Genomic DNA, 13,021 nt, shown 5'->3' with positions numbered 1-13,021 from the left:
AGAGGAGAGAAATGGACCACCGACTCTCCAGCGAACAATGAAATCTCTGTAGAGTTGTAAATATAAAGCTCACATTTGTCATGGTGTTAGTGCTAATGAGGGAGTATATGACTGGAGCCTCTAATTTAGCAAACAGGACAACACTGTGCTTAGCTTCAGTTTTGTTTTCAACCAACAGTGGCTGCTCTGTCGATTTTGTTATTACGGCCATTTTTGGCAACATTATCATTATAAAAATCCACGCTTTAGATTATTACATTTGTATTATTAAATCAGATGAGTGTGATTCTCTGGGTGATAGGGATTCTGATGACTCTTGGTCAGTAGTCAGTTCCAGTGACAGCGAGTCAGAGAGTAAGCCTCATCCCGTCTAAAAAAAGACGAGTCGTCCCATCAGCAGGAGGTGGTGATGCATTTTTTTCAAGGTAGTAAAAAACTAGCATATGTAAGGATTTTATCATTTTAGGCTATAGTTTACAGATTAGTAAATTAATAATCTATTTACTGTTTATATAGATTATTATATTATATAAAAATTAAGGTGCTGATAATGGACAAAGAAATAAACAATAAATTAGGTCATAAATAGGTATAGTAGCCTAGTAACAACAACCTATTCTGCACCTTAAAGCATCTTCATCACAAGACAAGTTCACACCTGAGACGGAGGAGGACATAGGAAAGGATGGCACTGTGTGGACAGTGGTAGGGGAGGAAGAACGGGAGGTGTCAGAGCCAGAACGTGTTGACAGAGGCAGAGGAACCAACCTTGACTCAAAGCACCAGATCCAAGATGCCCAGACCGCATTCCTCTGCTTGGTGGATGCCGAAATGCTTATCCACATTCAGGGCTCCACTGTGGCTGAGGCCCGCAGAGTTTTAGGAGAAGATTTGTAATAGGTTTTTGATGAAATACTATAATCAATCCTTGTCAAAACCATAATTTTATGGCGTGCAAGAAAACCTTGAGCATTCTGGCCAATGGAATGCGATGATGTCATCACCGCCCTCGCATTCAGAATGGTCGCCGTCAAATTGACGAGCTCAGAAGTTCTAGTAGTGTTTAACACTAGGAAGTCCTAGTGTTAAGTGATAAGGGCTAGAAATAGTCAGGCTGACCTCCACGCACAGCTGAGTGTCAGAAAGCTCTTGCAAAAACCTTCTCCCCCATTACCAAAGATGATCAGCCGGCCACGTCTGTTCCGGTCTCCAAGAATGTGGCCGACGTTTCTGCTCCAGCTTCTAATGGTCCAGACAACTCCATTCCGCCTACTACTACACATCCTGTAACCTCCTCTGCTTGCTGCAGATGGTGCCATAAAACAGACACTTCAGTTCCTTCCACTGAGGGTCACTTCAGGTTCTAATCATGCCACAGAGGGACAAGGCAACATATCTAATCCTGCTTGTGGGGGTCAGTGTGATGTTTCTGTTTTAAATGTTCTGTTCCAGAAGAACATTTCAGCCAACAGGAACGTTCACCACCTTACATCCAGGGCCAGCAGAGACACAGAGGGAAGCCCCCCTTTTTAACTGTGTTGAAAGTTATTTTCTTGTTTTTACACTAATAAAGACTTGTGTGTCAATAAATAGTAAAAGTTGAATAAACTTCTATTAAAAGATCCAGTACCTGCTATGGTTCTGAAGGAAATACAGTACCTGCTGTGGTTCTGTGATCCTCTTTAACGCTGGTTTTCCTGACTTTGACAAAAACAGCAGCAAGAACAACCAGCAGCAGCAGAACCCCGATCACTGATCCAAGGATGATGATGATGATGATGATGATTGTGTTATTGACAGGAACAGCTGGTAAAAGAGTCAAACATTACAAAACATTCAATGCACATTTGAAAACAAAAAATATGATGCAAACTAAAATTTAAACAGAGATCACTTGATTTCAACAGACCTACATAGTATAGATGTAATAACACACATTTATTCAACCTTTGCCCTACTAAGATGACACCTTTGAACACAGATGGTGTTGGTCAGATGATATTATGGTTTTAGGGCAATAAACAACTGCAATCTATTTATCAATTTATTTTAAAGCCAGGCTATTATCACACATAGAGCTTAAATACCTTAATTACACCATCAAACAGATGGTTTTGTTTACGAGATATAGTCCAATCTATCTAAAAAGAGGAGTGATACACACTTAAAAAATATAAATAATCACATAAAATTCTAGTAATTTCTGCTTTTTATCAAATTTCCTCAGTAAATAAAGTGATCATACCTTTAAACACAGCTGTGTAGTGAGCTTCTACCTTCACGCTGTTCTCTACAACAAACCGGCAGGTGTATGTTCTGTTGGTGCCACTCTGATGCTGCACAGTTAGAGAGGAAGCACATCTCCTTGGTCCTAACTTGAACCCAACACCTTCACCAGTCAGCCCAGTTCCTGTCTCATCCACCCAGAGGAAGCTGTTCTCTGGACACGGATTCAACCCACTGAATCTCTCCAGAGAACAGTTTAATGTGACATCTCCATCCTTTGTTGGATCATCCTCTGGTGGAGATGGAGAGACTGGAAGAAAAATAAAAACTGTTGTCTCAGTCTGAAAGATGCAGAAGTAACTTTCTCTAAAACTCTAAAAAAAGACAACTTTATCTCAGGCTGCGAAGAGTAGAATAAAAAATAAGAAAGATTTACAAATAACCTCTTTGATGAAACATTAGATGTTGTCTACATGTTACTTGGTGATTGATCTGCAGTAATATTGCAGATCTGATCAGGTATTCATCAGCATGATGGAACAAATCAAGAAATCTTTACAAATAAATGTAAAAGATAGAGGTTTGATCAAACCATTGAACCACACACAATACAAGATAAACTAATTGAATCTAAACAGCCTCACAGCAGCTCAGCACAACGTTCATTCTGATGAACCTACTTCCTGATGTCAGCTGATGTCGGGTCCTAAAAGCTCGGCCCCACCTTTAGCTCAACCAGGAAGCAGCAGACACCCAACAAAGATAACTCAACAAAAACACAGTTGGGGCAGAAATAAAATTTAAAAACCACATTGTGAGTTTCATTTGATCATTGTTAGGTATAAATAATCATTAATTAAATGAAAATACCTGTTTAATATCAGATAATTGACTATATAGTTAAACCAAGTGTGTGGACTGTAATGTTTGATTGAAGCCATTGTAAGATTTATGATTATTGATTATAAAAACTTATCAAAATATTTTAATTAAAAATCATAATTTAAAACAAATAAATTCTGACCAAAAATAATTTCTTACAAATAAAGATCAGAGATACACTCTGGTGGTGTGATTATAGGGCTCACAGCAATTAATTACATCTAGTTAATTATAATTAATAATTATTAACCAAAACCAAACCAAATGTCACTATGTTATCAACCGCTTGACCAAATGGTGGAATTCTAACCTTATCTTGACAGATAATTACTCTTCCACAAAATAAACATAATTGCTGTCTTTTTATCTGTGTGAACATTTATTAAACCAATAGTCCCTCTTACAGCTAAACTATTCTGGTCCAACAACGTTCACCTAACTAAATACGCACTATTCTACAAAAACGTCTCACACTAATAATCAAAAATAAGGATGTGTGCTGAGGGTAGATCAGAACAACAGTTGGACAAATGAGAATAACACAAATATTTGGATTAACTTGGAAAGATGATGAAAAACCACGACGCTGTGAAGCCTTTCACCGTGTGGGCGTCTCGTCAGCAGCTATCAGCTGGTACAATGGTAGTGCCACGCCCCTTAGCCACTATCAGCCGATAGCCCCAAATCTCAAACAAAGGTTGTAAAACTCTGAGGCTCGGTGGAAAAACCCCAAGGATAATAAATGATGGGACGAACAATGGAGTGGCCAGGACACGAGGTCCAGACTGCAGTCTGTTTCAAATAAAAAACCTCCAAAGTTCAGCTTTAACTCCTGGCTGATTGGCAATCAGCAGGACGAACGCATCCAACTTGAGCAACCGCTCGTTGCGCTTCCACAGTATTCAGACAGTTTAATCAAACCAGTTCAGCATAAACACTTCAATCCTTATTTCATGCAACAAGTTAATACCTGAGATTAACTAATGGTGATCCTAATTCACCTTAACTCTGCCTCACCCTGCCCAGACATCTAAATACTTGTCGTACTCATACTCGTCGTCTTCTGCTTTATCTGGGAAAAGGGGTCGCGGGAACAGCAGACTCAGCAGAGACTCCCAGACATCCCTTTCCCCGGACACCTCCTCCAGCTCCTCCGGGGAGAGCCCAAGGCGTTCCCAGGCCAGCCGAGAGACATAGTCCCTCCAGCGTGTCCTGGGTTGTCCCCTGGGCCTCCTCCCGGTGGGACGTGCCTGGAACACCTCCCGAGGAAGGCGTCCAGGAGACATCTGGTATAGATGCCCGAGCTACCTCAACTGGCTCCTCTCGATGTGGAAGAGCAGCGGCTCTACTCCGAGCCCCTCTCGGATGGCCGAGCTCCTCACCCTATCTCTAAGGGAGTGCCCGGCCACCCTACGGAGGAAGCTCATTTCAGCCGCTTGTATCCAGGATCTCGTTCTTTCGGTCATGACCCGACGTTCATGACCATAGGTGAGGAACGTAGACCGACCGGTAAATCGAGAGCTTTGCTTTTCGGCTCAGCTCTCTCTTCACCACATCGGACCGGTACAGCGACTCCATTATTGCAGCAGCCGCATCGATTTGTCTGTCAATCTCCCACTCCGTTCTTCCCCCACTCGTGAACAAGACCCCGAGATACTTAAACTCATCCACTTGAGGCAGGAACTCCCCTACAACCTACATAGGATAGGACAAGCCACCCTTTTCTGGTCAAGAACCATGGCCTTGGACTTGGAGGAGCTGATCCTCATCCCAGCCGCTTCACATTTGGCTGCGAACCGCCGCAGCGCATGCTGTAGGTCTTGGCTACCAGACGAAATCCTCTGGTCCCCAAACCAGACCCCCTCCGGCCCTTGGCTGTGCCTAGAAATCCTGTCCGTAAAAGTTATGAACAGGACTGGTGACAAAGGGCAGCCCTGCCGGAGTCCAACCTGCACCAGGAACAGGTCCGACTTAGTGCCAGCAATGTGAGCCAAACTCCTGCTCCACTTGTACGGAGACCGGATGGCCCCTAGTAAAGGGCTCTCGATTCCATACTGCTGGAGCACCCCCCACAGGGCATCACGAGGGACAGAGCTGAATGCTTTCTCCAGGTCCTCAAAACACATGTGGATCAGTTGGGTAAACTCCCATGAACCCTCGAGTACGCTGTAGAGGGTATAGAGCTGGTCCAGTGTTCCACGGCCGGGACAAAAACCACACTGCTCCTCTTGAAGCCGAGGTTCGACTCTCCTCTCCAATACCCTGGCATAAGCCTTACCAGGGAGGTTGAGGAGTGTAACCCCCCTGTAGTTGGAACACACCCTCCGGTCACCCTTCTTATGAAGGGGGACCACCACCCCAGTCTGTCAGTCCAGAGGCACTGTCCCCGACTGCCACACAATGTTGAAGAGGCATGTCAACCATGACAGCCCAACAACATCCAGAGACTTAAGGTACTCAGGGCGGATCTCATACACCCCCCAAGCCCTGCCACCGCGGAGCTATTTAACCACCTCCCAGCCTGGATGATGAAACAGTCCAACCCCGAGTCCCCAGCCTCTGTTTTCACCAGGGAATGTGTGATGGCAGGATTGAGGAGATCCTCGAAGTACTCCTTCCACCGCCTAATAATGTCCCCAGTCGAGGTCAGCAGCCTCCCTCCCCACTGTAAACAGTGTTGGTGAAGCACTGCTTCCTCCTCCTGAGGCACCAGAATTGCTTTGAGGCCAACCGGTAGTCCTTCTCCATGGCCTAACCGAACTCCTCCCAGGTCCGAGTTTTTGCCTCTGCCACTGCGTGGGCCGCGGCACGCTTGGCCTCACGGTACCCGTCAGCTGCCTCAGGAGTCCCACAAGCCAACCACAGCCAATAAGACTCCTTCTTCACCTTGACAGCGTCCCATACTACCGGTGTCCACCACCAGGTTTGAGGAACAAGCAAACCCACCCCAGCCTGCCGCCTCTCCCCGTGGGCCACTCCAGAGTAGAAGAAAGCCCAGCCCCTCTCGAGGAGAGCCCGACTATTTCTAGTCAATATCGCTTGACCTCCAGCACAAGCTCTGGCTCCTTCTCCACCAGCGAGGTGACATTCCTCATCCCTAGAGCCAGCCTAAGCAACCCAGCCTCCAGCCGCTCTCCGACGAGTCCCGACCCCAGGCCAGGCTCCAGGGTGGGACCCTGGCTCCGCCGTACTGGACGACGTCACATGACTCAATTTGGTAGTTGTCATGAGGGGTTCTTGAACCGCTCTTTGTCTGACCCGTCACCTAGAGCTTGTTTGCCATTGGAGACCCTACCAGGGGCATTTAAGCCCCAGACAACATAGCCTCTAGGATCATTCGAGCTCTCAAACCCCTCCACCACGTTAAAGTGGCGGTTCAAGGAGGGGACCTCTAAATACACCTATCGATTTAATATAAAAAGAACAAAATTACTTTGAGGATTTCTTCTCTTCACCGGCTTGAGGATGGGCCGTGGATCTGAAAAAAAGGACCAGAGTGTCACGGGTCCGTGATCGACTCAAAAACGGTCAACTTCTAATCCGTCCAAAACGGGAAAAATATTAGAAACCGTTACAGTCGACTAAAAAAAAAGGAGGGAAAGTCGTCTCCTTTGGAACAAACCTCTGTGGGTTTCACCTGTTCCTGGGTTGCGTCGGACAGTTTTCGATCGGGGAATATGAATCTTCTGATCTTCTTGTATCAAACAGATTTCCAGCTTTCAAGCTCTTCCAGGAATGGCCGTGTGGAGGAAAAGTAAGCCCGCCGGCGAGCTTCTATTTCTGCAGAGATTGCCCCTTACATCGTAAACCAGGACTTGGAAATGGTGGCTAAAAGTTTGTTTCCTCAGATTTTTATAAACTCTAAAGACATCAGAGCTCCAACGACCGTTGCTGCGGCGCATGTCGAGCTGCGCAGCTCAGTCGTCCATTAGACACAAAATGGATGACCCAACACCATCACACAGTGCTGAATAAATAATTGTTTCTCACTCTGACAGAACAACATTTTAACTTCTGACTGCATCAAATATTCATCAGATATTCATCATAACTGTTGATGTCAGAAACATCTGTCCAACACAAGTATTTCACAATCTTAGTCAGAAGGAAAAAGTCTAACTGTGTCAAATCTTTCAAGTCTACATACTCACTGGTCAAAACATCCAGAAGCACGGTGAAATCATAGGTGTTTCCTGAACCAAGTCCACAGAAGTAACCTCCAGCATCCTCAGCAGTGATGTTGTTGATGATCAGAGAGCAGTTACTGTCCACATTTAACCTGGCAGCTCGAGGTGAACTCTCAACAACTTTTCCATCCTCAACCTCCAATGAAATGCTTGTGCTTGGATCTCTGCTGTAAAACCAGTCAACATTGGAGCACGAGTAAGAAGATGAAGAACTTCTACAAGGTAGAACAACATCATCTCCAGCTCTGTGATAGAGATGAAGTTCTACTCCACTGGTCCCTGCAGCAGAGACAAAGACACAATGTAGTTTTACACACTTCATCCTCCACAAACACAATCATGAAGGTAAAATGAAATATGTTGTCATTTATTTATTTCATATTAAGTTGGATTAATTGTTATAATGGTAATGTCTTTATTTGCAATATAGTTTATGAAACTATTTTAATCCCTATGAGGTTAGAAGTTTGAGACAAAAGAAAAAAATATGAATCCAAATTTTCTGAAAATATTCTTATATATTTGGTCAAAACCTGATTGAATAATTCATGCTACACAGATTAACTCCTGTTAAAACTATATGTTAATTCTCATATCTCATAAAATATTGTAGTAAATCAAAGTGTCCCTTAATTTCTCTCAGGTTCCGTGAAAGAAAACAGATCTTTACCTTCAAACTGAAGCACAACGATCAGAACCAGTTCCAGAACCAGACCCAACATCTCTTGTCCTTCTGTTAGCTGATGAACACTGAGAGACTTTTCTCTGCTGCAGATCTGAAAGTAGTGATGTTATTTCCTCTTTATGATTGAATTAAAGAAAGATCTTCACACCAACACTCGCCGCTTATTTGTACAAACTGTTGTCATTTCCTGAGCATGAACAGCCAAAGAGGAACTGTGATGTATGAGCTGCAGTCAGTCCACCAACACCCAGCAGCTCTGAGACTCTGCAGACAGAGCAGTTAAACCGAGTCAGAACAGAATCCAAACAGGTTAAAGTGGACAAATGACAGCACAGGTATCAGACTCAGACCCGCGGGTCAAATTTAGCCCATCAGTTAATTCTAAAGGTCTATTAGAGCTGGCCCACTAGTAAACAGCCCATTCACCACCTATACTACAAATCCCATAATGCACTGCCTGTGAGCTGGCCCACTAGTAAACAGCCCATTCACCACCTATACTACAAATCCCAGAATGCACTACCTTTGAGCTGGCCTATGAGAACCCAACTCCCCCCTCTTGAGTTGACATTTATTAGTGACCTCATGCTACAACCAGACACATCAGTAGAAGAAGAGATGCTAGCTGTCTGGTTTGGACCAGAATGCATCAGAATAGATCAGAGTGAAGCAAACTGAACTTTAATGATTATGTTCTTTATTCACTGTTCTTCCTACTCAGATGCATGGACTTGAATGGTTACATTTTTATCAGAGGAAATTATTAATATTATTAGAGTAATAAAATATTTTATTTGGTTTAAGGGATAAATGCCATAGACAGTTTGCTGCATGAATGTGTCCATTTGATGTGTCTTTGATTGCTCAAAGGATGATTTTGAAGTTTCACTGGGAACAGGTCTACATTTAATTGTGATATTAGATTTATCTGCCTCTGTTTGGCTGTTCAGCATCTCTATGGTGAGATAGAGACAACGACACGTTAACTCAGTGCTGTGTGATGAGTTTCTGTTGTCTGATTTAGGATCTGTGTGTCTGCTTCCAGAGGGATTTTAGTATGTGAACAAATCCAGAGATTTTTGGTTTTCCTTCATCATAAATTATTGTCAGAACTGAACATAAATGGGCTCATCTGTATTTGATGTGATGAAGGTCAGCTGAGTGTGGCAGCAGCAGAACGTTCTCCATAATTTTCATAGTTCACTGTCGTCATCAACAGCATCATGAACCTGTGAGATACAACCAAACATTAACTAAATAATACAGTTATAAAAACACACTGAACATTTAAAGAGATATTTCAAAGCATCACAAATGATACAACAGAGCAAATCCTTTATAGCAGCTCATCTGTTTGTTACTCAGGTAAAAGAACAGTTTTACACAATTTAACATCAATAAATCTTCTTTAAGATAAAATTAACTGAAAAAATACAGTGAAACATATTTTAATCTCATTCAGGATTTAAGATATTTTGATTATTTTCATCATTCATACTAAACCCACAAACAGAGATTCTTATGCCATTAAGATTGTTCTTACTGTACAAAGAAAGGACCCAAATGGGCTTTGAACCCAGAACCTTCTTCCTGCTGCAGCAGCCTGGCCAGAGAGGCAGCACGCTATTGTCTCTTTGCTGGCAAACAGACATAAACTCTTCAAACTGGATCCAAGGGTGTCCTACGATCATCGATCATATGCACCGAGTTAAGTACGGATGAATTACTGTTTGTGTACCCGGTATTCATTCATAAAAAGGGGAAATTAAGGTATAAGCATTGCTTTGCTTTCTCTCTGAGGCCTGCAGAAGCAAACTGTGTTCCAGAGAATTCCCTGCAGAGACGCGGTCTCTACAAAGCCGAGTGGAGCGGTTTTCCCAGTCTGGAAGGAGGACAACAGAGACCGTGGTTACAGTAACTGTGCAGTTTGTTGGCAGACAGCTACGGAGGTTAGCCGAAGCTAACCGTTTGCTCACAGAGGATGTTTCTTCAAACTTCGTCGCCCCGGATAACGTTTCCTCAGCACGGTTCATGAGGTTAGGTTTTGGACAGAGAGAGATAGAAGTGATTTAGAATGAAATAACCCAAACGTTTTTCACTTCATGAAGTTTGGTTTTGTTTGTGTTGAATTTTAGAATAAGCTTTGTTGCTGTTGGTGTGTCTGTGATGGTACAGACTGCAGTGATAACTTCACTTCTTTAAACATACTTTAAAAGCCACCATGTTACACAACTGTGGTAACAGAAGGAGGTTGCAGGTAGAGAGCACATAGTTAGTCACAGTAGAAGCTCAGCCAGTAGCTATGTCCAGGAGAGAGACAGGGTTAAACACTGAAAGACAGGGCCAAGTTTTTCATCGGTATAAGGTCAGCATTAATTTGTTGGCAGCAGCAGCTTGGCCGATGGCCCCCTCCAGAAAGGTGCCACAGCTAAACTCCAGGCCAAGTGTAGCTTCTAAAAGAGAAAAAACAAAAGGAGAAGATAACGTTAAAAGCTGAAATAACAGCAAATAACGCAAAATTGGAGAGTAGTATGAGAAAGTAGCAGAGTGAGGGAAAGTGGCAGTATGTCTTCCAGCAGCCTAATCCTATAGCAGCATAACTACAGAGATAACTCAGGATAACCTAAGCCACTCTAAATATAAGCTTTATCAAAAAGGAAAGTTTTAAGCCTAGCCTTAAAAGTAGACAGGGTGTCTGCCTCACGGACTAAAACTGGGAGCTGGTTCCACAGGAGAGGATCCTGATAACTAAAGGATCTGCCTCCCATTCTACTTCTAGAGACTCTAGGAACCATCAGTAAACCTGCAGTCTGAGAACGAAGTGCTCTGTTAGGAACATATGGACCAATCAGATCTCTGATGTATGATGGAGCTAGATCATTAAGGGCTTTATATGTGAGGAGGAGAATTTTAAATTCTATTCTGGATTTAACAGGGAGCCAACGAAGGGAAGCTAAAGTAGGGGAAATATGATCTCTCTTTTTAATTTTCATCAGAACTCTGCTGCAGCATTTTGAATCAGCTGAAGGCTTTTAACTGCATTTTGTGGACATCCTGATAGTAAAGAATTACAATAGTCCAGCCTTGAAGCAACAAATGCATGGACTAGTTTTTCACTACTGTACAGAATATTTCTAATTTCCGCAATATTCGGAAGTGAAAGAAGGAAATCCTAGAAACTGTTTTAATATGGGATTTATATTTAAATGTCAAAAATAACACCGAGGTTTTTTACTTTGTCACCAGAGGTCAATTTAATGACGTACACATTATTTGATGGACTAAGCAATTTCTTTTTTATAGATTCCGGTTCCTAGATGTCAACTTCAATCTTGTCTGAAATTAGAAGCAGAAAATTTAAAGTCCAAGTTTTTATGTCTTCATGGCATGCCTGTAATCTATCTAACTGGTTGGGCTTATCGGCTCATCAGGACTTTTGGATAAATAAAGCTGAGTATCATTAGCATAACACTGGAAATGTATCCCATGGTGCCTTTTAATTTTACCAATTTACCAAACATGTACGTATATAGTGAAGATAATTGGCCCAAGCACTGAACCCTGCGGTACTCCACTAGTACCAAACTGGAGTTTGAAGAGGATTTCTCAATTACATGAACAAACTGGAATCTGTTAGACAAATGGAGTTTAAATAAAAATTTAACATGGAAGACTCACCATCACCTCCTGCTTCGTCTAATTACTCCTCAATGCGGCTCCGCTCCACCAATCAGCGTCAAGTCTGCATATCTCCCCCGGCCAATCATCCTTCAAGGCTCCGCTTTAACAGATCTTCATCCAAGGGACCCTCCGTTCTGCAGCTGAACTTTGATGTTCAGCCACGTCATGTTCGACTTCAATCTGACGATCTGGCCGCTCCTCGTGTTGTTCGCAACGGATCTTCGCCCTCCTTCCTCCTTACTTGCTCGCAGAACCATTCGCCTGGCCTTCCGCTTTGGCGTCCATTCTCCATCATTCCCAGTCCAGACTGTGCTGCATGTCTCCTGACTCCGATCTGGAGGGAACACTTCCTTAAATAATTTGGTTGGGATTGGATCTAACATACAAGTTGAAGGTTTAGATGAAGCTAATATTTCTGATAACTCAGGAAGCTCCACAGGATCAAAACAGTCCAAACACAGATCAGGTTCTACAGTTACTTCCAATGTTGTCTCACTTGCTGAGGATGAAGTAATCATCTTCGGGAGTATGTCAAATATTTTATTTTTAATTGAATCAATTTTAGTTAAGAGGAATCACATAAAGTCATGACTGCTGAGAGCTAAGGGAATACAGGTCCTTCTCAAAATATTAGCATATTGTGATAAAGTTCATTATTTTCCATAATGTAATGATGAAAATTTAACATTCATATATTTTAGGTTCATTGCACACTAACTGAAATATTTCAGGTCTTTTATTGTCTTAATACGGATGATTTTGGCATACAGCTCATGAAAACCCAAAATTCCTATCTCACAAAATTAGCATATCATTAAAAGGGTCTCTAAACGAGCTATGAACCTAATCATCTGAATCAACGAGTTAACTCTAAACACCTGCAAAATATTCCTGAGGCCTTTAAAACTCCCAGCCTGGTTCATCACTCAAAACCCCAATCATGGGCAAGACTGCCGACCTGACTGCTGTCCAGAAGGCCACTATTGACACCCTCAAGCAAGAGGGTAAGACACAGAAAGAAATTTCTGAATGAATAGGCTGTTCCCAGAGTGCTGTATCAAGGCACCTCAGTGGGAAGTCTGTGGGAAGGAAAAAGTGTGGCAGAAAACGCTGCACAACGAGAAGAGGTGACCGGACCCTGAGGAAGATTGTGGAGAAGGGCCGATTCCAGACCTTGGGGGACCTGCGGAACCAGTGGACTGAGTCTGGAGTAGAAACATCCAGAGCCACCGTGCACAGGCGTGTGCAGGAAATGGGCTACAGGTGCCGCATTCCCCAGACCTGGGCTACAGAGAAGCAGCACTGGACTGTTGCTCAGTGGTCCAAAGTACTTTTTTCGGATGAAAGCAAATTCTGCATG

The 13,021-nt window shown here is 43.0% G+C and overlaps 1 protein-coding gene across 4 annotated transcripts in view; it reads right to left on the bottom strand.

Moving 5' to 3' along the window:
- Window positions 1–13,021, bottom strand: part of LOC124881556 — a 157,455-nt gene that overhangs the window by 121,638 nt on the left and 22,796 nt on the right. For 2 of the 4 annotated variants that reach the window (XM_047387169.1, XM_047387165.1), the window contains exons 4-5: window positions 7,260–7,574; window positions 2,246–2,536 (exon numbers count right to left, since the gene is read on the bottom strand). The exons of 1 other annotated variant lie outside the window; for it this stretch is intronic. In XM_047387169.1, the coding sequence (XP_047243125.1) occupies window positions 2,246–2,536; window positions 7,260–7,574 (606 nt within the window). The remainder of the gene's footprint in view (window positions 1–2,245; window positions 2,537–7,259; window positions 7,575–13,021) is intronic. One more of the 4 variants, XM_047387168.1, reaches the window with a different exon arrangement.

This window comes from Girardinichthys multiradiatus, chromosome 15 (assembly GCF_021462225.1).
Source record: "Girardinichthys multiradiatus isolate DD_20200921_A chromosome 15, DD_fGirMul_XY1, whole genome shotgun sequence".
NCBI classification, from domain to species: domain Eukaryota; kingdom Metazoa; phylum Chordata; class Actinopteri; order Cyprinodontiformes; family Goodeidae; genus Girardinichthys; species Girardinichthys multiradiatus.
Note: the sequence above shows the minus strand (reverse complement) of the source record. Positions and strands in the feature narration are given on the sequence as shown.